We start from the raw sequence: 24,198 nt of genomic DNA, 5'->3' as shown, positions 1-24,198 counted from the left end.
CAACAAATTAATCTACTTGTCACCATTTAAGCTACTTGTCACCCAAGCTTCTGATCAGAAACAGCATCAAGCTAATTTAGCAGTTTAAACGGTGTCAAATAGTTAATTTTAATACATGTATATGTTCAATGGATGATGAGAACGCATTGAAATATTTAATCAAGCTTACCCAGAATGGCGAATTGTGCACACTTAAAAAAGAACTTGGTGGCAACATTGTTGCACATTATGTCAACAAAAAACATTTCGGGAAATCGGGTGATACATTGTTGCATTATGCCGCCCGTCATGGCCACTTGGACATTGTGCAATTTTTAGTAAAAGAGATTGGGATGGACATAGAGCTTTACAATACCGACTACAAAAGAGCTCTACATGAAGCTGCGTCCATGGGACAGCGGGAGTGTTTGAGCTATCTGCTCACTGAAGGAGCCAAAGTAGACTGCTTAAAAAAGGCTGATTGGTGAGACATGCACTAACACGCAAGCCATGTGTAAACATTAAGACAACGTTATTCTATATATGTCTCTTTTTAGAAAAAGATGTATTGAAAAACACATTTATTTCGATGTATTTCATCCCCTTCGATAGCTCAGTTGGTAGAGCGGAGGACTGTAGAGGCTAAATGCTGAAATCCTTAGGTCGCTGGTTCAAATCCGGCTCGAAGGAAAATATTTTCGTCGGTCCATGTCATATCAATTCGAAGTTTTTTTCGTTATCTGCATAAATGCCTACTAGCTAACTCTCCTCAACAATGCATTACAATATCAATCAAAAATCAAATGCCAAGTCCAAAAATAACAATACAAAGTAATACAACTCCTTGTGAGATGTATACAATAAAATAAATAATATGATTTATAAAATAATATATGTCCAATTATGATGACTGTTATATAAGTAGTAAAGTGAGATGTAACTTGGTATAGCAGTTTAAATAGAGTAATAATAACTAGTAACAGCAGTGGTGACCTTGTGTGCGTGTGTGTCATGTATACTAAATAACAAATACGTTGTTCTAAGATTCAACTAAAGTTCTGGTTTCAATTGATTATATAGGTACTGATTAATTGAATGACCAGAGTCAAATTCATTAGAGACCAAATGGAAGCAACCGGCCGAAACGGGAAAGGACTACCAGAATTTGGAGAGGCTTGTTTTTTGTCAGTTGCTAAACGTTTTGCTACCTTGTGCACTAACGAATACGATCCTGCTTTTTCTGAATACGTATATCTCCCTTCGATAGCTCAGTTGGTAGAGCGGATAACTGTAGATGCTAAATACTGAAATCAAATGGAAGCAACCGGCCGAAACCGGGAAGGACTACCAGAATTTGGAGAGGCTTGTTTTTTTTCAGTTGCTAAACGTTTTGCTACCTTGTGTACTAACGAATACGATCCTGCTTTTTCTGACTACGTACATCTCCCTTCGATAGCTCAGTTGGTAGAGCGGAGGACTGTAGAGGCTAAATGCTGAAATCCTTAGGTCGCTGGTTCAAATCCGGCTCGAAGGAAAATATTTTCGTCGGTCCATGTCATATCAAATCGAAGTTTTTTTCGTTATCTGCATAAATGCTTACTAGCTAACTCTCCTCAACAATGCATTACAATATCAATCAAATGCCAAGTCCAAAAATAACAATACAAAGTAATACAACTCCTTGTGAGATGTATACAATAAAATAAATAGTATGATTTATAAAATAATATATGTCCAATTATGATGACTGTTATATACGTAGTAAAGTGAGATGTAACATGGTATAGCAGTTTAAATAGAGTAATAATAACTAGTAACAGCAGTGGTGACCTTGTGTGCGTGTGTGTCATGTATACTAAATAACAAATACGTTGTTCTAAGATTCAACTAAAGTTCTGGTTTCAATTGATTATATAGGTACTGATTAATTGAATGACCAGAGTCAAATTCTTTAGAGACCAAATGGAAGCAACCGGCCGAAACGGGAAAGGACTACCAGAATTTGGAGAGGCTTGTTTTTTTGTCAGTTGCTAAACGTTTTGCTACCTTGTGCACTAACGAATACGATCCTACTTTTTCTGAATACGTATATCTCCCTTCGATAGCTCAGTTGGTAGACCGGATGACTGTAGATGCTAAATACTGAAATCAAATGGAAGCAACCGGCCGAAACCGGGAAGGACTACCAGAATTTGGAGAGGCTTGTTTTTATTCAGTTGCTAAACGTTTTGCTACTGTTAGCAATTGGATATGTAGATGGGTGAGCCGGTCAAGGATCGATTCAGACTAAGTGGTAAATTTTATGACAAGTAAACAGTTTATTCAGAGTGAAAATATGTATTACAACGTAATTACGGCTCTTCCGTTAGTTCGTGTGGAACGGCAGGCAGAGAGCGTAAACAGTCCGCACAGCTCTTATATACGTCACAGAAAGTAGGTTGACCCTAGGAAGATCGGATCTCCGGATTGGTTCAGCTGGTTGTAGTCTGTAGTCTTCTGCCATTGGCTCAGTTGTCTGTCCATCATCGTAGGATCTTCTTCGGGCACACAGTGTTCGGTTAAAATTAAAAGGAGATTGTGTGTAATGTGGGAGCTATCCTGTAGGGGACCCCACAGGCTTTTACTGTGAGTTGTAGCCATGTAATTAGCAGTAAGTTAGTCACCTGCATACGAAATAGCAATTCCTTACACTACCTTGTGTACTAACGAATACGATCCTGCTTTTTCTGACTACCTACATCTTCCTTCGATAGCTCAGTTGGTAGAGCGGAGGACTGTAGAGGCTAAATGCTGAAATCCTTAGGTCGCTGGTTCAAATCCGGCTCGAAGGAAAATATTTTCGTCGGTCCATGTCATATCAAATCGAAGTTTTTTTCGTTATCTGCATAAATGCTTACTAGCTAACTCTCCTCAACAATGCATTACAATATCAATCAAATGCCAAGTCCAAAAATAACAATACAAAGTAATACAACTCCTTGTGAGATGTATACAATAAAATAAATAGTATGATTTATAAAATAATATATGTCCAATTATGATGACTGTTATATAAGTAGTAAAGTGAGATGTAACTTGGTATAGCAGTTTAAATAGAGTAATAATAACTAGTAACAGCAGTGGTGACCTTGTGTGCGTGTGTGTCATGTATACTAAATAACAAATACGTTGTTCTAAGATTCAACTAAAGTTCTGGTTTCAATTGATTATATAGGTACTGATTAATTGAATGACCAGAGTCAAATTTATTAGAGACCAAATGGAAGCAACCGCCCGAAACGGGAAAGGACTACCAGAATTTGGAGAGGCTCGTTTTTTGTCAGTTGCTAAACGTTTTGCTACCTTGTGCACTAACGAATACGATCCTGCTTTTTCTGAATACGTATATCTTCCTTCGATAGCTCAGTTGGTAGAGCGGAGGACTGTAGAGGCTTACTGCTGAGATCCTTAGGTCGCTGGTTCAAATCCGGCTCGAAGGAAATATTTTAAGGTCCATGTAATATCACCGTGCCTGCATTGTATACCATTATCAACACACTACTATGAGTATAACAAATCATTAAATACTACACAAAATTAGGGTGGGAGGGTGAGTAAAAATAAAATAAATATTCATTGTAATTGCCTTTGTGACCCAATAAAAACATTTGTTCACCGAAAAATGACCTCACAAAATGCAAGATATGTGCAACTCTGGTCCACCATCGTGACCCACCTTTACTTTCAGGACCCCTCTGATGATGGCCTGCACCCGGAGGAACCTGGGTGTGATCCAGGAACTGCTGTCCCACAAGGCCGATCCCACGCTGAAGAACAAGGACGGCTGGAACTCCTTCCACATCGCCTGCAGGGAGGGAGACCCAGCAGTCATACAGCACCTCCTACTGGCCAACCCGGAAGTCTGGAGTACAGAGAGCAAGACGCTGAGGACTCCTCTGCACACTGCAGGTAATCACTGTGCTAACAAATCAGACATGTCACAGGTCTGGACATATTCACAGGTGTTTTGAACAATATGCATAAAAAAATTCAGGTTCATTACCCCTTCTCTGTCTATTCTCTGTTCCTACAGCGATGCATGGCTGTGAAGAAGTGGTCAGCATCTTGGTACAGAGGTGTGTTTGTCAATGTTTGTCTGTGTGTGAGAGGAGGTATGAATTAGGATAGTCTCTCAGAGGATTTGCATACTTATGAGAAGGCATGCTAGAGTGTCAGTGTTGTTACTCTGTGTTAATGGGATCATGTGTAAGTGTGTGTGGGTGTAGTGCTAACTGACCCTCACTTCTCTGTTTGCAGGTGTGGTTATGTTCCGGATGGCAGGGACAGCTGTGGGGTCACTCCCTTTATGGACGCAGTGAGGAACGGACACATATCTGTGGCCAAGCTACTGCTAGAGATGCACCAGGTACACTGGAGACTGGAGGAAAATAACATTTCCATCTATCAAAACATATCTGAGATAAATGAAATTTGCACCAAAATATCAACTTGTCTGTATCTCACTTAAATTCCACCATAGTCCCCTTGGGAAAATTAATCCACCTCAACCACTCCAGTACCGCTGGACATTGAACAAGATACTGACCTGTGTATTCTCGTGTGTCACACAGGCCTCTCCGACTGCATCAGACATCCTCGGGGCCCAGCCGGTGCACCAGGTTGCAGTCACAGCCCAGGAGGAGGCGCTAGAGTTCCTAGTGAGGGATCTCGGAGTGGACGTGAACCAGACAGCCACTGACATGCAGCTCACTTCCCTGCACTACGCTGCCAAGGTTAGCTCTATTCTGTAAACATCTATTATCAGGCCTATCCTGTACATAATGACAAATTGTGTGCATAATAATATATCATGCCTGATATTTTATATTTTCAGGAGGGCCACACAAGCACAATCAAAGCACTCCTCACATTAGGAGCAGACCTTCACGTCAGGGACAAAAAGGGAAGAACAGGTACTGTAGAGAAATGGTTCCCAAACTGTGGGGCGAGGGGTCGGCACGGGTACTCCCCCCCCAAAGGATATTATTACATTATATTTTTTAAAGGAACTCAATCCTGCTTTAAACTGAAATGTTTAATAGTAGAATGCACAAGATGTAATTTCAAAATTGGGTAGTGCATCATCAGTTCCTCTTGTCATGTTAGTCTTCGCATACCTTAGGGAGCTATTTGTAACTTGTCAAAATGTCCAAATCAACTAGCCCATGTCAGGTAACGTTTTTTTAAATGTATTTGTCACATGAATACACATTAAACATGGGAAAATGTATAGAATTGCAAGACAATTTGCTTTAAGACTGCAAAGTTTATTTGTACCCCATGACAAAATGTGTAGAATTGCACGAAATAAGCTTTAAACCTGCAAAATTCTCTCCACCAACAAGAGGGGTGTGAACAGTTTGTATCATGAACAGTGCTTGTGCAGGGGTGGCGCGGGATGTTTCCCAATGCTGGAAGAGTGAAAAAGTTTGGGAACCCCTGTGTAGAGGCTAAATGCTGTATAATTCTACATTATGATAATTGCACTTTGCTTGTAGCAATACACCTTAATTAAAACAACTGCTTGCAGGCCAAATCTGAATTTGTGCAACAAGAAAAACTGGAAATGTAAGTTGACATAATACAGGGAACAGGATGCGTTCTAATTACATAACTTCTGTCTAGCGTATGCAAGTAGTTCTCGCATTAGACCCAATTCTCAAACCACTCTATTTAAAAAAAATGTTTTACCTTTATTTAAATAAGCAAGTCAGTTAAGAACAAATTCTTATTTCAATGACGGCCTAGGAACAGTGGATTAACTGCCTTGTACAGGGGAAGAACGACAGATTTTTACCTTATCAGCTTGGGGATTTGCTCTTGCAACCTTTCGGTTATTGGTCAAACGCTCCAAACACTAGGCTACCTGCCGCCCCATATAGTCACAAGTACAGTTGATCTTGAATGCAGGTCATTGAATCCTGTCCTCGGGCACCCTGTGTTAGACTTCATCACAGGTCCAAAAAGTTGGACCCGTTCCAAAATGGATCTGGGGCTTTCCCACCCGACCTGATATGCATAAAGTAATTTTCAAAAAACCTGTTCAGATCAGAGAGTAGAAAGAGCGGGAGAAAAAACCTCAGACTGGGCGCTGCCAGCTCCATCAATAAACAAGTGATATTGGCTAAATGTATTTAGGCCCTACATGTCCTTAAAAACTGTCTATAACAAATTACAAAAAATATATGTGTTGTGTTTCGAAGGATAGCATATTCAAAACTTCATAGCCTATTGTTTCATTGGTTTTTACTGTCCTCAAACATTAACTGTCCAACTCCCCATTTAACTGTTGGAGATTTGAGCGCTAAATGCATCAGGGCATTGCATGCATACAGGCCTAGATGTCCACTATATGATATTATAAAACATCTATATAAAGGAAGAAAAGCTTGGGCCTAGCCCAAGAGAGAAAGATAGAGGTATGCTGGTGCCATGTTCCCAAAACCGACATGCATTTCTTTATACTCCGTCAGGTGGAACTTCATTTGGCAAAAAAACAACACTTGTGTCATATTTAAAGAACTGATTTAAACCTTTACAAACGTTTTGAACAGACTAGGCCTATATTGTAGCAACTACCCATCAAATGACAGCAATAGGCTAAAGCTATTTATTTTACAACAGGCCTACTTTTAACCTATGTTAAACTAAATACGGAGTACAAAAGTTAAAAAAGACAGTTAACTTAATTTAGCCAACAAAAATGTCTCAACATAATGAAACAAAACACTTTTTGCATATTTAAAGAACTGGTTTAGAATCCTAAACAGGCCTACAAAAATAATGATATACAGTGCCTTGCGAAAGTATTCGGCCCCCTTGAACTTTGCGACCTTTTGCCACATTTCAGGCTTCAAACATAAAGATATAAAACTGTATTTTTTTGTGAAGAATCAACAACAAGTGGGACACAATCATGAAGTGGAACGACATTTATTGGATATTTCAAACTTTTTTAACAAATCAAAAACTGAAAAAGTGAGGATCTCTGAATGATCCAATGTTGACCTAAATGACTAATGATGATAAATACAATCCACCTGTGTGTAATCAAGTCTCCGTATAAATGCACTTGCACTGTGATAGTCTCAGAGGTCCGTTAAAAGCGCAGAGAGCATCATGAAGAACAAGGAACACACCAGGCAGGTCCGAGATACTGTTGTGAAGAAGTTTAAAGCCGGATTTGGATACAAAAAGATTTCCCAAGCTTTAAACATCCCAAGGAGCACTGTGCAAGCGATAATATTGAAATGGAAGGAGTATCAGACCACTGCAAATCTACCAAGACCTGGCCGTCCCTCTAAACTTTCAGCTCATACAAGGAGAAGACTGATCAGAGATGCAGCCAAGAGGCCCATGATCACTCTGGATGAACTGCAGAGATCTACAGCTGAGGTGGGAGACTCTGTCCATAGGACAACAATCAGTCGTATATTGCACAAATCTGGCCTTTATGGAAGAGTGGCAAGAAGAAAGCCATTTCTTAAAGATATCCATAAAAAGTGTTGTTTAAAGTTTGCCACAAGCCACCTGGGAGACACACCAAACATGTGGAAGAAGGTGCTCTGGTCAGATGAAACCATTTTTGGCAACAATGCAAAACGTTATGTTTGGCGTAAAAGCATCACCCTGAACACACCATCCCCACTGTCAAACATGGTGGTGGCAGCATCATGGTTTGGGCCTGCTTTTCTTCAGCAGGGACAGGGAAGATGGTTAAAATTGATGGGAAGATGGATGGAGCCAAATACAGGACCATTCTGGAAGAAAACCTGATGGAGTCTGCAAAAGAACTGAGACTGGGACGGAGATTTGTCTTCCAACAAGACAATGATCCAAAACATAAAGCAAAATCTACAATGGAATGGTTCAAAAATAAACATATCCAGGTGTTAGAATGGCCAAGTCAAAGTCCAGACCTGAATCCAATCGAGAATCTGTGGAAAGAACTGAAAACTGCTGTTCACAAATGCTCTCCATCCAACCTCACTGAGCTCGAGCTGTTTTGCAACGAGGAATGGGAAAAAATTTCAGTCTCTCGATGTGCAAAACTGATAGAGACATACCCCAAGTGACTTACAGCTGTAATCGCAGCAAAAGGTGGCGCTACAAAGTATTAACTTAAGGGGGCTGAATAATTTTGCACGCCCAATTTTTCAGTTTTTGATTTGTTAAAAAAGTTTGAAATATCCAATAAATGTCGTTCCACTTCATGATTGTGTCCCACTTGTTGTTGATTCTTCACAAAAAAATACAGTTTTATATCTTTATGTTTGAAGCCTGACGTGGCAAAAGGTCGCAAAGTTCAAGGGGGCCGAATACTTTCGCAAGGCACTGTACAATAATAATAATAAATATGAAAATAAATAAAAAACCTGAATAGCGAGTTGCACTCAGTCCATTTGGCCAAGCCAACTCACTTCTCATCTTTGTCCACTACAATATTAAAACTTGTCCCTGAGGACATTCCCCTTGTCACCTTCTTTTCACTATACTATTTCTCCTCTAACTTTCGTTTTACTTGAATGAAAAAGGCCTCCATCTTAGCAATCAACAGTAGCCTAGTTCAAGGCTCCTTTCACGTGTGAGGTGAGCAGGGGTAACCAGTTTCGCTGGACATAAGCTACAAGCTCATTCAGTTCTCATCACCTCACACACATTAAATTAGCAGAGGATGGATCCACCCGATACCCGTGGCAATTATATCAGACCCGACCCAGATCTGAGACAAAGATTTGGGTCCTGGGGTGGGTCTCTGAATTTTGGGTCTGTTGGACCCATGAAGACCTCTACCCTAGGTGTGCAATGTGCAGATCTCTGCGCCAGCAAGTATCTGACATTGATTAATTAATCTACTGCCTGTGTCTCTCTGTGCTTCCCCCAGCTCTTCATATGGCGTGTATCGGGCAGCATGCAGAAGCGGTCAGGACACTCCTACAGCTGGGGCTAGTAGACGTGGTGGATGCCTCGGGCTCCACTGCTCAACAGCTTGCCAAAAAAAACGATGTGCTCAGAGTGTTTGAATGTGATTTGACATAAACTTCTGTCTGAATGGAGAATCAATAAATTATGGACATTAATGGTATTCTGGATGGCAGAATAATAACTTCATATAATTTCTTTCTGTGTGGATTTTGTTGATGGGGATGAAACCAATACAGTGCCTTCAGAAAGTATTCACACTATTGTACTTTTTCCACATTTTGTCGTGTTAAAACGTGGGATTAATAAAACAAAAAAAACAATGGATATATCTTGAGTAGATAAATAATCAACTCCCTGAGTCAATACATGTTAGAATCACATTTGTCACCAATTACAGCTGTGAGTCAGTCTGGGTACGTTTCTAAGAGCTTTGCACACCTGGATTGTACAATATTTGCACATTATTATTTTTAAAATTCTCTGTCAAGTTGATTGTTGATCATTGCTGGACAGCCATTTTCAAGTCTTGCCATATATTTCCAAGCCGATTTAAGTCAAAACTGTAACCAGGCCACTCAGGAACATTAAATGTTGTCTTGGTAAGCAACTCCAGTGTATATTTGGCCTTGTGTTTTAGGTTATTATCCTGCTGAAAGTTGAATTTGTCTCCCAGTGTCTGTTGGAAAGCAGACTGAACCAGGTTTTCCTCTAGGATTTTTTCCTGTGCTTAGCTCTATTCCGTTTATTTTTATCCTAAAAAAACTAGCATACCCATAACATTATGCAACCACCACCATGCTTGAAAATATGAAGAGTGGTAGTAAGTGATGTGTTGTGTTGGATTTGCCCCAAACATAACACTTTTTATTCAGGACAAAAAGTAAATTGCTTTTGTTGTTGAAATTCTTTACAGGGACACTCAAATGTAATCTTAAATCAATCATTCTTTATTATCAGCATTCTGAAGAGGTTCCAACCAACTCAATTCACCAAGTACACATGCCGATCAGGAGCTCTACCTGGGGCAGTCCCGGTAGTTATCTTATATACATACAAGTTATATTTGCATGATTTAGCTTATTCATCATTCATAATTTATTCATCATTAACGTTTGCTTCATTCACATGACCAACCAATACTGGGTCATGCATGTGACAGACTAATACCTCACGAGGCTTCTTCTCTCAAAGCTGAGACCTTGAAACTGAGATATCCCTTGTTCAAAACAAGGGTCTGGGCGTACTGCCAAATTGCAGATACTAACGGTGAGGATTCATTCAATCACTTGCATGAACTCAGAAATTGGTTATTAGAAAAGCACATGAATAGAACACAGAACTTGGTTATTAGAAAAGCACAAACATAAAATGTTCCATCACACTTTGCCAAATGTTTTGCACATTCACTTTAGTGCCTCTTGCCCGCACCTCCAACAACACTTCTTGCAGCATCTGGTCTCCCATCCAGGGACTGACCAGAACTAAGCTTGGTTAACTTCAGAGGCAAGCCAGCAGCAGAATGCAGGGTGGTATGCTGCTGGCTCTTTGTCATGACTGGGTGTATTGATACACCATCCACAGTTTAATTAATATGCTCAAAGGGAAATTCAATGACTGTTTTATTTTTTTTCCTCTCCTACCAATAGGTGTCCTTCTTTGCAAGGCATTGGAAAACATCCCTGGTCTTTGTGGTTGAATCTGTGTTTGAAATTCACTGATTGACTGAGGGACAGAGATTAAGTAGTCATTCAAAAAATATTGTTAAACAATATTATTGCACACAGAGTGAGTCCTAACCATTTATTATGTGACTTGTTAAGCACATTTTAACTCCTGAAATGATTTAGGCTTGCCATAACAAAGGGGTTGAATACTTATTGACTCAAGACATTTGAACTTTTCATTTTTTATTAATTAGTCAAATGTTTGGTAGTGTGTAGGCCAGTGACAAAAAAAATCTACATTTAATCCCCTTTAAATTAAGGCTGTAACACAACAAAATGTGGAAAAAAGTAAAGGGGTGTGAAAACTTTTTGAAGGCACTGCATGTGGCAGTTTGGAATATGAAGGATTAAAGAAAGGATTAGGGGAGTTTTTATGTTGTTATGATCGTGTGAGTTTGTCACCTGACCTACTGACTCACCAAAGCAAACTGAGGATGCAATGTGGACTGCATCCTGTCCATCCGGGAAAGACTTGCTAAGTGAACCAAGGTGATCTATGCATAGCAAACGCACACACATATACACACACGCACACACACATGGGAGAAAACATACACACACCGTATAATGGGGCTAAGGACAATGTCAAAGAGGACACACCTCTGACAAAATAAATACTCAGCATAGGCAGGTGATGGAGTACGGTAGCTACAGTAGACTTTTACAAATTACAAGACGAATAAAAGCTTTCTTATGAAAAATATATGTAGGGAAATGTCCATTGATAAGTATATAATCGATTCATTATCAGTACCCAGAAATGTGAGAAATGTTACCGTTATTGACAGACTATAGGCTCCTCCCCATACAGTGAAGCAGAATCGCTTGACGTTGAACCGCAGCCCCTTTCGTTTCCATCTTTGCAGATCTCCATTTTCTTCGGTCCACTATTCAGGAAAAGAGGAGAAAACACCTGGGAAAATGAATGAAGAATACGACGTTATCGTGCTGGGTACCGGACTGACGGTGAGCATAATTGTACCATGCCAGTTCGTTCCTTGAGTAATCTAAGCGATGCTCAGAGGCAATATGTTCCTTCAATTGCCACTTTGTCGAGCTTTGCTACGGCGCTAGCTAGCGTAGTTCAACTATCGGCTGGGCCTAATAAGCTAGCTAGCTAACTACTGTCAATGGTCACGTCTGTCAATGTTTGCATTCACAAATATTTTTCTCAATGAACTTACATTTCGGTAGTTAGCTAGGTAACTACTAATACGTTTAACGTCCTTTTAAGGTGGTGCCTCGGTCTCATATTCATGCATGCTGTTTATAAATCAAGTGTGAAAATCTAGCTGGCATTGGTAGCTAATTGGTTAGCATGATAGCTATTGTAGCTAATGTCAGCTTTGTTTAGGCTAACGTGTCCCAGTTTGACAGTGTATTGTCCTTTTTTTATTTTGAAAAAGTGTGCATATGCTCTCATGTTGAGTGTGATACAAAGGTAGTGTAATTTTCGAGTTGAATACTAATTTATGTAACGTTACCATCACCATGCGATGAAGCTTTATTCATGAGTGCTTGGATTTTTCAACAGGCGGTGGTTTTGGTTTGTTTTGGGGAGGAGATTCTCCCCGCGAGTATTAGTTTAGCTACTGTAGTTAAATTGTAACTAGTTAAACTAATCTAACTGGTGTACCTATAGTACACTGAACAGAAATATAAACGCAACATTTTCAAAGATTTTACTGGAGTTACAGTTTATATAGGAAATCAGTCAATTGAAATAAATTAGGCCCTAATCTATGGATTTCACATGACCCTGAGTACAGATATGCATCTGTTGGTCTGGTTGGACCACCATTTGCATCATGCAACGTGACACATCGCCTTCACATAGAGTTGATTGTGGCCAGTGGAATGTTGTCCCACTCCTCTTTAATGGCTGCGCAAAGTTTTGGGATATTGGCAGGAACTGGAACACGTTGTCCTACACGTCGATCCAGAGCATCCCAAACATGCTCAATGGGTGAGAAGTCTGGTGAGTATGCAGGCGATGGTAGAACTGGGACATGTTCAGCTTCCAGAAATTCTTTACAGATCCCTGTGAAATGTGTGCATTATGCTTAAACATGAGGTGATGGCGGTGGATGAATGGAACTAAAATGGGCCTCAGGATCTTGTCACTGTATCGCTGTGCACTCAAATTGCCATCAATAAAATTAAGTTGTGTTCATTGTCCATAGCTTATGCCTGCCTACCATAACCCCACTGCCATCTCAGGGTTTCCCAAACTCTGTCCTGCACTGCAAGGCTTACTCAAGTAATCAAAGCAAAAACCAAAACGTGCACCCAGGGGGAGCCCAAGGACCGAGTTTTGGAAACCCTGATTTCGCTAGCTAGTTTCTCAAGTTGATTCAGCAGTACTAGTTAATTACTTTGTATCCACTAGCCAGCCAGCAAATTATATTTTTATCAAAGGATATTCTGTCACGGATATTAGTTCTCGTACATTTTGTAGCTAGCTCACAAGAACATGCATGGAATCATTGAGAGAACCAAAATGACCGATAGTATGTTGTTCCCACTCCTTTACTCAGCTGTAAAACACTCGGTTGAGGCATGACAGGAAAAACTTGATAGAATTTACTGTACTCTGAAGCCTCACTCAGATGATCTATTTACAGTTTCCTGTCTGTCTCGCATGTCTGACTCAGGTGGGGGCGTGTGTTGTTAAAAATAACAGTTCAGCAATAGAACACACACACACAAGAAGACAATCATACTGTTACATTGGGAAACAATCCATTGCCAAGGTTTGAAAGCAATACATTCACTGATATAGGTCCAGCTAGTTCCTTTGCTGTCAGTCACACTGACCGTCACATTCCATGATTACATAACTTAGGAATTCCATATTCCATCCAGGAATTGTGTGAAATCGTTCAGAATCCTGTGCAGCCACGTTTTGTGTAGTCCACTCCAACAGGATGTGGCAGTCAGGAAGGCATTTTGGCTTGTCAGCGTAGGGGTAGGCAGCCTGGTTGAGAGTGTTGGCTTTTGGGCTGGTGACTCCTGTGTTGTTTTAGACTGCAGATGGGTGTGGTTCGGTCGCAGAGGAACTGAGAGTACAGGGCAAGTTTAAGTTCTACAAAAGCCAGACAGACCGTTGTCAGAGCTCTGAGGCATCACGTCGACCTAACTGGCGCCATATACTATGATACAGTGGTACGAAACGAGAGATGGGCTTAGTTCCAACTGATGCAGGTCAACCCTAGCAAGTATCCAGTTCTGTTGGGCATTTATTCAAGCATCTTCCTGCCGACACACACTCCACACTGATTGTGGTACATGTGGTTCCTCTTTGTGGTTGAGAAAGACATGGTGGGGAAAGGAGAACTGGCTGTTCTGGGATATGCCTTAATTGTATGTATACTCCTCCCTCTGCAGCTGGGGCCTAGCAAACATCTACATCTAGTCTCCCCAGCATCTGGGACTTGGTTGGGGTGGATGGTGGTGTCCTTGTCTGTCTGTCCCCATACTTAATGGATGGGGGTGGCAGGTAGCCTAGTGGTTAGAGAGTTGGGCCAGTAACTGAAAGGTTGCTAGATCGAATCCCTGAGCTGACGAGGTAAAAATCTGTCGTTCTACCCCTGAACAAGGCTTAACCCACTGTTCCTAGTCCGCCATTGTAAATAAGAATTTGTTCTTAACTGACTTGCTTATTTAAATAAAGGTTAAATAAAAAAAGAGGCCCAGGAAGGCATGGTCATCAATATTATAAGCCCCTCTTTTACACCACCACTTGATACTGTTGGTTGTCATGTGATGCCATTAATCCGATTTCATTCTGGCCAATCACCTTTTTCCTGATAGAAGGATATAGGGCTGCAGTAGCGGATGAAACATGGAGGCTAGATTTAGGTAATAACTTTTGAGTGTCATTTAATTAGAGCAAGGGAAGAAGATGTGATGGTTCTTGTACTGTGTGTGGATCCTGACAGTGTGCAATGACATTACAGATGCAGTCCAGATGTTGGATCCCAACCTTTTGGAGCCACACATGAAGGAGTTGTGGGGAAATGTCAGCCAGGGTGGCACTAGCACACAGTCACTCTTGTTCCCAGCGTGACACACACTGTGGCCTTTTGAACTTCAGAGAGCCGCCCAACACTTTACCATCTTCAGAGTGGGCCTCAGTCAATCACTTGTCATAAAAATCCACCTGCTTTTTATAGGGCTGCTGTGTTAAAGATTTAACTGTGAAATCCCCCCCCCCCCCCCCCCCCTGACTTCAATGTGTTTTATTGGTTGCATTGAGGATTGATTTCTTCCCATCTCTCAGCCTGAGGTTGTGATGCCTAGGCTACCCCCAGCAGAATGTCAGAGCCTACAGACAGCAGGGCTGCCTGAGTCACATGCCACTCAAAATTGTGTCTGGGAGGCATCCATTTACTGCCATATATTCTGGAAGTTACAGCACCAAAAAATAATAATAATGTTTTGTTAAACACCAGATAGTGAAATGTGTTGTTTAACAAGGTCAACCATAGTAGAACGGCGCCCCTGGAGCAAATTGGGCTTATCTGCCTTGACACGTCGACAGGTTTTTCACCTTGACGGCTCGGGTAATCAAACCAGCAACCTTTTTTTCCTTACTGGCCCAACACTCTAACCACTTGGCTACCTGCCACCCTCCATGTGTATTTAATGGATTTACAAAACCGTGATGAGAAACGAGGACAATTTTATGCCACACAACCAAATTGAGCATAGACCTCCAGCCTTTCTCTGATTGTCTTCCTAAATGAATAGGGAAATATGAACAGCTTGCCTTACCACATGGTGGAGTTTAGACATTTGCTGAGGTATTTTTCTCCAACCTGAAATCCCCAAGACACGTTTGGACTTTCAGTTGCACCTTTTATGGTGCCTTTTCCCACGAAAGAAATACATCTGTAATAATTGGTACTAAAATGGTCACTTGGTCATTATGGATGGAACATCAAAGGCAAGTGTCAAAGGCATTACCTGCACCTTTTTCTAAGATGCCTTTTATGAAAAAGACATTCCTCATGTGCTTGTGGTAGACTACCAGTCAGTGAGATGAGCACATGCTTCCACTGCGGATCTGCAGCACAGGCAGTCCTGCATCTCTTTAATCTCACGTTGAGTGACATCAATGCTTCTCTCCGAGAGTGGACATTGATTTTTTTTTCCCCTGAGAGACCTGACCGGTCAGTGCTTTTTTCTAGCTCAGTAAAAGTCCTTGTTTGTCCAACGTTAAGGCCCATGGTCTGAAAATGCAGTGGTGAGGAAATGATACTGTCTTTACTTTAAACTTGCCCAGCTCCAGACAGAGGGGTTAGCACGGGGCAGGCAAGTGGGTCAGGGACCCTGTATCCCCACGATGATGAGAACAGCAGAGGTGAGGTGCTGTTTTTGTACACCGGAGCCCTGTCCTAAGTTGCCCTGATCTGAATGCTGCTGACTCTAGGGAGATGGAAACTAAAACAATAGCCACACCAGAGTCACTTCCTGTGACATAATGCATTGTGTAAGACCTGGCAGCAGTGTATACCAGGAGTCTGGAATCATGATGCTGTGGTGTCCTGTTTGTTGTATTATTAGTCATTGTCAACACAGTGTAGCCTATAAAATATGCCTCTCCCACAAACACAACCTGTCACCTCTTCTCCCCCCATTATATTAAATCTGAGTCATTCCACGGCCTTATCTAGGGTGATTTGTTACAGTAAGATCAAATATTGCGGCTTCAATATGCAGGTAGAAGCTACTGGATGAGGTAACCCTCTGTCAGCACAGTGTTCTGAATCGGGCCGCATTTCAGTTGAATTTTTTTTCTGAATAAAGTCCACGGAATCAAATGACGCAGAGTGTTTTGCTGCTTCTACAAACCAGCTGCCGTAATCTTAAGACCTTTTGAAAGATGGTGGGAATTCGAGAGTCAGTCACACGCGCGCACGTTTTCCGCTGGCTGGCCGGCCGGCCGTACTGTACCAGGCAGTCCGTGATCTTGACTCACTTTTGCCTTGACAGAGGAACTCGAATCGCAGCCTAGCACTGCTAAGAGAGAAACAGAAAGCTGCTGATCGGCAGCTTGGTTGTACTATCTAGCCTAAATTCCGTCTTTTAAATGGAGCGTGAGTTGAATTGGACACTCAAACCTACTCCCCTCTCTGCATAGCTCCCCTCTTCAGCGGCCATTGCTAAAACCCTTTATTTTGTGGCGACACTGTCACTACAGACTGCCTCTACTCTAGAATGACAGAGAATGTTGAATAGAGTTCTGTGTTGTAGATTCTGGAATCTCCTTCTCTACTGTTAACCAAACTGGAGCTCATACTGAATTAATTCTGTGACTCTGGTCCCACCCACGTCCCCCCCCCCCCCCCCCCCCCTCTCCTCCACTGCCTTCCTTATCAAAAGTGGCGAACACACACACCAGAACTGAGGCCATCTTCAGTCAAAGCCTTAGCGGGTCATGGTAGTTAGGCTACATAAGTCTACTCTCCCAGAAGATTCAACAGTAGATTTAATGTTTGTCTGTTGTGTCATATCAATCCAATTTTAATGAAATTCCTGCTTATTAGGCTAAATGATTGCTTACACTATATAATCAGTGTTAATCCATCTTAAGTACACACACGGCAAGCAGAGGGGAAGCATGGATAGACCACTAGCATAAGCTATCATTATAGAGACCCTGCCAGCTGGACTGGTCCACTGTTGCTGGCCACACAGTCAGTTATCAGATTGGAGCATGAAAAGACAGGGAAAACCCAGACAGGGACCACATTCATTACTTTGACTACATCTGCGAAAAAGCCTCAAATGTTTCCTTGTCTAGTTGAATCTGGGCTGTGTGAAATGTGAGGCTTTTAGTGCATTTTCTGGCCGTAACGAGACCGTGACTCTGTGCATCTGCCATTATGAAACACAATCCTATCTGGAGAAGAAGAAAAAACGGATACCAGCAATATTCATACAACAATACAATCTCAAACATGAAAATCAATATCTAGGATTCAATTATCATTCCAAATGTTTGACCTGTGCGATATTGGCAACTATCCAGGTTTAAGTGATTTGCGTGATGCTCAAACCCCTCTCCTGTCTCTCTCGTCCAATAGGAATGCATCCTGTCAGGAATCATGTCGGTGAAGGGGAAGAAGGTCCTGCACATGGACCGGAACTCCTACTACGGGGCAGAGAGTGCCTCCATCACTCCCCTGGAGGATGTAAGTCGACCTCTGTCCTTTGAGGCGCTGACCCATAAGACCAACCTCAACAGGCCACACAAGACACAAACTAAGACTGCACCATTCTCTTACACAAGATAACAGTCAGGATGCCTACTCACTCATTTCCCAGAAATGTTTGTAACCGTATGAATCTGAATGAGGAGGCATGAGAAAGAGAACAAGGAACTAGTCATACTAATCTGAATATCCTTAAAAATGGGTGACTGCACATGATCATTATAGTCAGTTGCTGCTTATATATGCACTCTGTTGTATTCCTCTTGGCTAAATTGCTGCTTCAACAAAATGGCAAATGGTTCTCTCTTTTAGCTGTATAAACGCTTCAGTCTCCCAGGCGCCCCACCGGAGTCCATGGGAAAAGGCCGGGACTGGAATGTGGACCTCATCCCGAAGTTCCTCATGGCCAACGGTAAACACTAATCACCACTTTTTATTATGTATTATATTAACTAGGGCCAGGAGTTTTCCTGACCATGTCACCAGACAAGGAAAAACTCTGGGCCTTAGATATAACACTTCATCCTTGGTCTCAGGGGAAAAGAAGGGATGAATACCATTACATTACATTTACATTACATTACATTGGTGATTGACTCCGCTGAGTACAAGAGACAGTAGATCCAGCTGGTCTATCATGAAATAATAGAGACAGTAGATCTAGCTGGTCTGTCATAATACAACAGAGACAGTAGATCTAGCTGGTCTGTCATAATATGATAGAGACAGTAGATCTACCTGGTCTGTCAAAATATAATAGAGACAGTAGATCTAGCTGGTCTGTCAAAATATAACAGAGACAGTAGATCTAGCTGGTCTGTCAAAATATAACAGAGACAGTAGATCTAGCTGGTCTGTCATAATATAACAGACAGTAGATCTAGCTGGTCTGTCATAATATAATAGAGACATAGAGACAGTAGATCTAGCTGGTCTGTCATAATATAATAGAGACATAGAGACAGTAGATCTAGCTGGTCTGTCATAATATAACAGAGACAGAGACCAGCTAGATCTACTGGTCTATCATGAAATAATAGAGACAGTAGATCTAGCTGGTCTGTCATAATATAACAGAGACAGTAGATCTAGCTGGTCTGTCATAATATAACAGAGACAGTAGATCTAGCTGGTCTGTCAAATTATAATAGAGACAGTAGATCTAGCTGGTCTGGTATAATATAATAGAGACATAGAGATAGTAGATCTAGCTGGTCCGTCATAATATAATAGAGACAGTAGATCTACCTGGTCTGTCAAAGTATAATAGAGACAGTAGATCTAGCTGGTTTGTCATAATACAATAGAGACAGTAGATCTAGCTGGTCTGTCATAGTACAATAGAGACCGTAGATCTAGCTGGTCTGTCATAATATAACAGAGACATTAGATCTAGCTGGTCTGTCATAAAATAATAGAGACAGTAGATCTACCTGGTCTGTCATAATATAATAGAGACAGTAGATCTAGCTGGTCTGTCATTAAATAATAGAGACAGTAGATCTAGCTGGTCTGTCATAATATAATAGAGACAAATGTGATTCTGTAATATTCAGTAGTTGGGTCGTGGCCATATTTGATAGTGCGACTGATCTTGTTGCCTAGCAATGATTGGATGTGGTTGACAGGATGAGGCAACAGAGAGAACTTTCAATTTGAAGACTAATGAAGCTGTATATGTAAAAGTGATTTTGAATTGGATTGAACTTTATTCTCCCAACCCGTCTGGGAAAGGTAACACTGATTTGTCGGTCTCACCTGTGCAGGTCAGTTGGTCCGCATGCTGCTGATCACACAGGTGACGCGCTACCTGGACTTCAAGGTGATCGAAGGCAGCTTCGTCTACAAAAAGGGCAGCATCTACAAAGTGCCCTCCACCGAGACCGAGGCCCTGGCATCCAGTGAGTGGTACAGGGGGACTATGGGAAATAGAGGAGAGGTTGGGTTTTGTAGTTTATATGTCTGATAAGCTCAGGTTAACTCTGCATACAGTAAACTTTTAATCAAGTCTAATATCCATCCAGCTTACAGCAGTCTAAAACGGTGAATTGTTGACATGTCATACGTCAAAATGTCTTACTGTCACCGCAGCTCCTCACAAATAACCTCTTCCTGGTTCTGTATTGTCTTGCTTTTCAGCTCTCAATCATGTAGATAATTAGCTACCCCTGAATAGCACAACTCTCTCCCCTACAGGTCTGATGGGGCTGTTTGAGAAACGGCGTTTCAGGAAGTTCCTGGTTTTCGTGGCTAACTTTGATGAAAACGACCCCAAGACCATGGAGGGCGTGGACCCCAACAAGACGACGATGAGGGACGTGTTCAAGAAGTTTGACCTGGGCCAGGATGTCATCGACTTCACAGGACACTCCCTCGCCCTCTACCGGACAGACGAGTGAGTCACCTGCATCTTCTTATTGGCTGAGATGGAAGGTGTTCGGCCATTTTGGGGTTAACTAAAAAGCTAGAAGAATTACAGGTATTCTTGTTTGCAGTTGCACTACGTTGATTATCAGATTTCAGGATATAGCAATATTCTGAGACTGTGATAAAGGTGACCTGGAATGTCACCGCTATGATATACCGTTTAGATGACATGGTAGCCTCACAAGCACAGGGTGTCAAAGGTAGTCATTATATTTTCCATTCTTTCAAGAAACTTGGTTATATATTCAAAGAAAGCACTGTATTCATTCTTGTCTCTCCCCTTTCTCTCAGGTACCTGGACCTGCCTTGCATGGACTCGCTAAACAGGATCAAGCTGTACAGTGAGTCTCTGGCCAGATATGGCAAGAGTCCGTACCTCTACCCCCTCTACGGCCTGGGGGAGCTGCCCCAAGGGTTCGCCAGGTAAGGCTCAACTCTGACTTCTAACCTCTATCATTTTCGCCTTTTTGTTTCATCCGTGTTTTGGCTTGTTGACTTTCACTATGCAAATAAAAGTTTGACTCGTTTGAATCCAAATACAATGTTCAGCAGTATGCCCAATTATTTCTTATTTTGCTGTTGGACTGTTTGAATTTAGATGGGTCTTTTTCAAAGTGCTATTTCTTGAAAGTATACAATAGTATTCTGAACTGTGTGCTTCTAGTTAAAATAGACATTGTCAGAGAATTGAACATGCTTTACAGAATCTCTCCCTCTCGTTCCCTTGTCTCCTTCCTGTAGATTAAGTGCTATCTACGGAGGAACCTACATGCTGAACAAGCCCATTGAGGAGATTGTCATGGAGGATGGAAAAGTAGTGGGAGTCAAGTCTGAGGGAGAGGTAAAAATCGTATTTCTCCCCGGCTTATATAGAGGCCGTACTCTGAGGACTAGAGGAAGGCATGTGTAATCTTAAGGCTAATATTTAACCCCCCCCCACCTCAGATCGCCCGCTGTAAGCAGCTGATCTGCGATCCCAGCTATCTAATGGACCGCAGCACCAAGGTCGGTCAGGTGATCCGGGTCATCTGCATCATGAGCCACCCCATCAAGAACACCAGCGACGCAAACTCCTGTCAGATCATCATCCCCCAGAACCAGGTCAACAGGAAGCACGGTGAGCCCCACTGCAGGAAGTGATGTCACCACACAAGGCCCCTATGGAAACGATGTATGAGATTTATAAATCAAACATGGGTAGTTGAGCGTGAAGCTCAACTACCCAAAAGCATTGAGTACTCTACTTAAGACTAACATCACGTAGCAGGTGTAAAATAAATGCCTGAGGGTCCCCACATCCGGGTTTAAGGGGAAAAGGAAGCTAGTTTGAAGATACTGTATCCCTGACCCCGCTGAGGGTGAGATGATGGTGAATCAAATGAATCTTTGAAGGATGGCATGGACTTAACCATATCACTGCCCCAAATCGCACCCAACTCAGACAAGGAGCGAAATATTGAATTTACTAATCTTTTTTTTCCATCCTAGATATCTACGTGTGCATGATCTCCTATACTCATAATGTGGCAGCACAGGGGAAGTATGTGGCCATCATCAGCACCACAGTGGAGACGGACAACCCTGAGATGGAGGTCAAACCAGCCATGGACCTGCTGGAGCCTGTCGAGCAGAAGTACGAGCCTCATCACTAAACTGTTGGCCTTCTCCCACTAGTCTTTGCTACGGTCATGTTGACGTTGTCATTTCTCTCTGCAGGTTTGTGAGCATCAGTGACCAGTACGCACCAACTGACATGGGTGCTGAAAGCCAGGTGGGTCCATTACCTCTGTTTGTTTCTGCTTACCCCAGTCAAATCCAGTGACCTTGTGTTAACAAAAATATAATTATTGCTGGTCTTGTTTGCCTGTGTTTAACCATCTATTGTTTTCTTTTTGTTGGCGTAGATCTTCATGTCCCGTACCTACGACGCTACCACCCACTTCGAGACCACCTGCGACGACATCAAGGACATCTACAAGCGGATGACGGGAACCGAATTTGACTTTGCCGAGATGGAGCGCAAGAAGAACGACATCTTCGGCGACGCAGCTGACCAGTAGAGAAACGAGCGAGTCTGCAACACTCGTGAATATCAGATATTTGCCACCGACAACTGAAATCTTTAAAAAAAAAATAAGGAAAACTATCCAAAAATATAGATAAATGGGCTGGCTGACGATCCAAGTATATGTTTTGCCCGTTATGGAAGTTCACTCTATATATGAAGTCACAATATAGCATCACTGGAAAAGGGGGCCAGGTGGGAGTTATGCCTTTTATAATTACATTCAGACAGTTGTTGCACTGAACATTGGTATACATACGCCCTACATTCTTTTTCATAATGTAACTGATCATTTTCTCTCCTGGATGAGGGCGTTTAGTCCACAGATGTCAAATCAATTGATCAATCAAAAGAAAACAGTACCACAGTGTGGGAGGGTCAAATTTATTTTGTTCAAATACTAAAAATAAATAATGCAACCATGTAAAAGCGTAAGTGTTTTGGGGAAGTGAATCATGAAATGTGATCAGATCAGTTGTATTTTTCTTGTCAGGTGTTTTCGTTGTTGTGAGGGAGGTAAGTGAGTGGCTTGGCTTGTTCCAGTTACAATGAAGCACTATTCCTAACAGGCCGTAACCAAAAAAGGGTTTGGCCAGCAAAGCTTCATTTGACCACCAAAACCTTGTGAGAGAGGAAGCTTTTAATTGTTTCCTGTTACCAGCTAATATAAATACTCCGATCGATTTGTGATTGGGGGGGGGGGGGGGCTTGTTTTTTGTTTTCATTTATCTGCTCCCTTGTCCTGGTGGCTCATCTCCAGCCTCTAGCAGACAGCCCTGGGCAAGGCATCTTACTGTACCTAGGCCAAGCCACTGAACGAGCAAGTGTAGTCCAACTACCTGGACCGGTTTGCAGCAGCTTGAGTAACCATAATGTGATAGAATACTAGTCTTTCCTTTACTATTAAAAATGAACAGACCCAAGCAGACTGAAGCAGGTTGGGGATTTGTGGTGAGGTTGACTAATTGCTTTAAAAGGACCAAATGTCTACTATGGCAGTATTGATATGACAAGGGCCCTGTTTAAATGTCATCAATGTATAAAAAATTAAAAAAGATTACAAAAAGATGGTGCTCAAATGATTTCTGTACTGCAAAGTAAAAATTAACTTGTGAAAAAACAAAAGTATTTGTTGTCCTTATTCAGTTGTGAGTCGATGCGAGTATTGCTGTCTGGGCTTTTGTGTGGTCATTTGAGTATTGGAATCTTTGCCTTTGACACTTCCTCTAATACTATTTTACAATATCGTCAACCTAAACTGTCTGCTGAAGCATCTATGAACTTTGCACTGAAGAGGATCTTTGAGTTATTTATAAATGCAGGACTAAAAACAGACATGAACAGGCTGATTCTTATGACAAAGACCATCCTTTAATGAAGTGCAAAGATTACTCTGGATTTGGTGAAATTCTGTATTGGCTGGTTGGTATTAATATGGCAGCCTATTTGTAACCGTTTTAATGTGTAATGGTAAAATGCACTTAATGGCATGTCCACAGAATCAAAAAGCTGTTATATGTTTGGTACTTCAAAGCCCCAAGTAAATCTCAAGCTTAGAACTACAACTCCCAGAAGCCTCTGCGGCTTTCCTGTCCCAATTGTCACATGGACCCTGTTCTGATAAATAAACCCAGTCCACTCATGTTGATTTTGTTTCTGTCACGCTAATATTTCTCAATGGAAAATCTGGCAATAACGGTAATGACAGCGCCACGGCGTTCTAACTTTGGAAATATTGTTGAGTCTTCGATTTGGGCACTATCCATTTTTCAATCTGAACTACATAAACTCAAATTATTGACAGAAAGGTGGTGAATGT

General features: G+C 41.7%; 2 protein-coding genes and 4 non-coding genes across 6 annotated transcripts; all 6 read left to right on the top strand.

Annotated features, from left to right (window-relative positions):
- Positions 1 to 46: 46 nt before the first annotated feature.
- Positions 47 to 9,134, top strand: ankrd16 (ankyrin repeat domain 16). The gene is made up of 7 exons (XM_029652115.2): positions 47 to 463; positions 3,707 to 3,927; positions 4,052 to 4,094; positions 4,276 to 4,384; positions 4,590 to 4,751; positions 4,853 to 4,931; positions 8,903 to 9,134. The coding sequence occupies exons 1-7, from the start codon at positions 129 to 131 to the stop codon at positions 9,055 to 9,057; spliced, it is 1,104 nt and encodes a 367-aa protein (XP_029507975.2). The 5' UTR covers positions 47 to 128; the 3' UTR covers positions 9,058 to 9,134.
- Positions 582 to 669, top strand: trnay-gua (transfer RNA tyrosine (anticodon GUA)). Its single transcript is given in 2 exon segments — positions 582 to 618; positions 634 to 669. It is a non-coding gene; the product is annotated as a tRNA-Tyr (tRNA).
- trnay-gua (transfer RNA tyrosine (anticodon GUA)) lies at positions 1,426 to 1,513 on the top strand. Its single transcript is given in 2 exon segments — positions 1,426 to 1,462; positions 1,478 to 1,513. It is a non-coding gene; the product is annotated as a tRNA-Tyr (tRNA).
- Positions 2,723 to 2,810, top strand: trnay-gua (transfer RNA tyrosine (anticodon GUA)). The gene is given in 2 exon segments: positions 2,723 to 2,759; positions 2,775 to 2,810. It is a non-coding gene; the product is annotated as a tRNA-Tyr (tRNA).
- On the top strand, positions 3,371 to 3,458 carry trnay-gua (transfer RNA tyrosine (anticodon GUA)). The gene is given in 2 exon segments: positions 3,371 to 3,407; positions 3,423 to 3,458. It is a non-coding gene; the product is annotated as a tRNA-Tyr (tRNA).
- A 2,355-nt stretch (positions 9,135 to 11,489) lies between the features above and the next one.
- Positions 11,490 to 22,472, top strand: LOC115122847 (rab GDP dissociation inhibitor beta-like). The gene is made up of 11 exons (XM_029652116.2): positions 11,490 to 11,633; positions 17,759 to 17,866; positions 18,200 to 18,299; positions 19,654 to 19,788; positions 20,084 to 20,282; positions 20,606 to 20,737; positions 21,056 to 21,155; positions 21,260 to 21,431; positions 21,803 to 21,947; positions 22,031 to 22,085; positions 22,219 to 22,472. The coding sequence occupies exons 1-11, from the start codon at positions 11,589 to 11,591 to the stop codon at positions 22,372 to 22,374; spliced, it is 1,347 nt and encodes a 448-aa protein (XP_029507976.1). The 5' UTR covers positions 11,490 to 11,588; the 3' UTR covers positions 22,375 to 22,472.
- Positions 22,473 to 24,198: the final 1,726 nt, after the last annotated feature.

This window comes from Oncorhynchus nerka, linkage group LG23, assembly GCF_034236695.1.
Source record: "Oncorhynchus nerka isolate Pitt River linkage group LG23, Oner_Uvic_2.0, whole genome shotgun sequence".
NCBI lineage: Eukaryota > Metazoa > Chordata > Actinopteri > Salmoniformes > Salmonidae > Oncorhynchus > Oncorhynchus nerka.
Note: the sequence above shows the minus strand (reverse complement) of the source record. Positions and strands in the feature narration are given on the sequence as shown.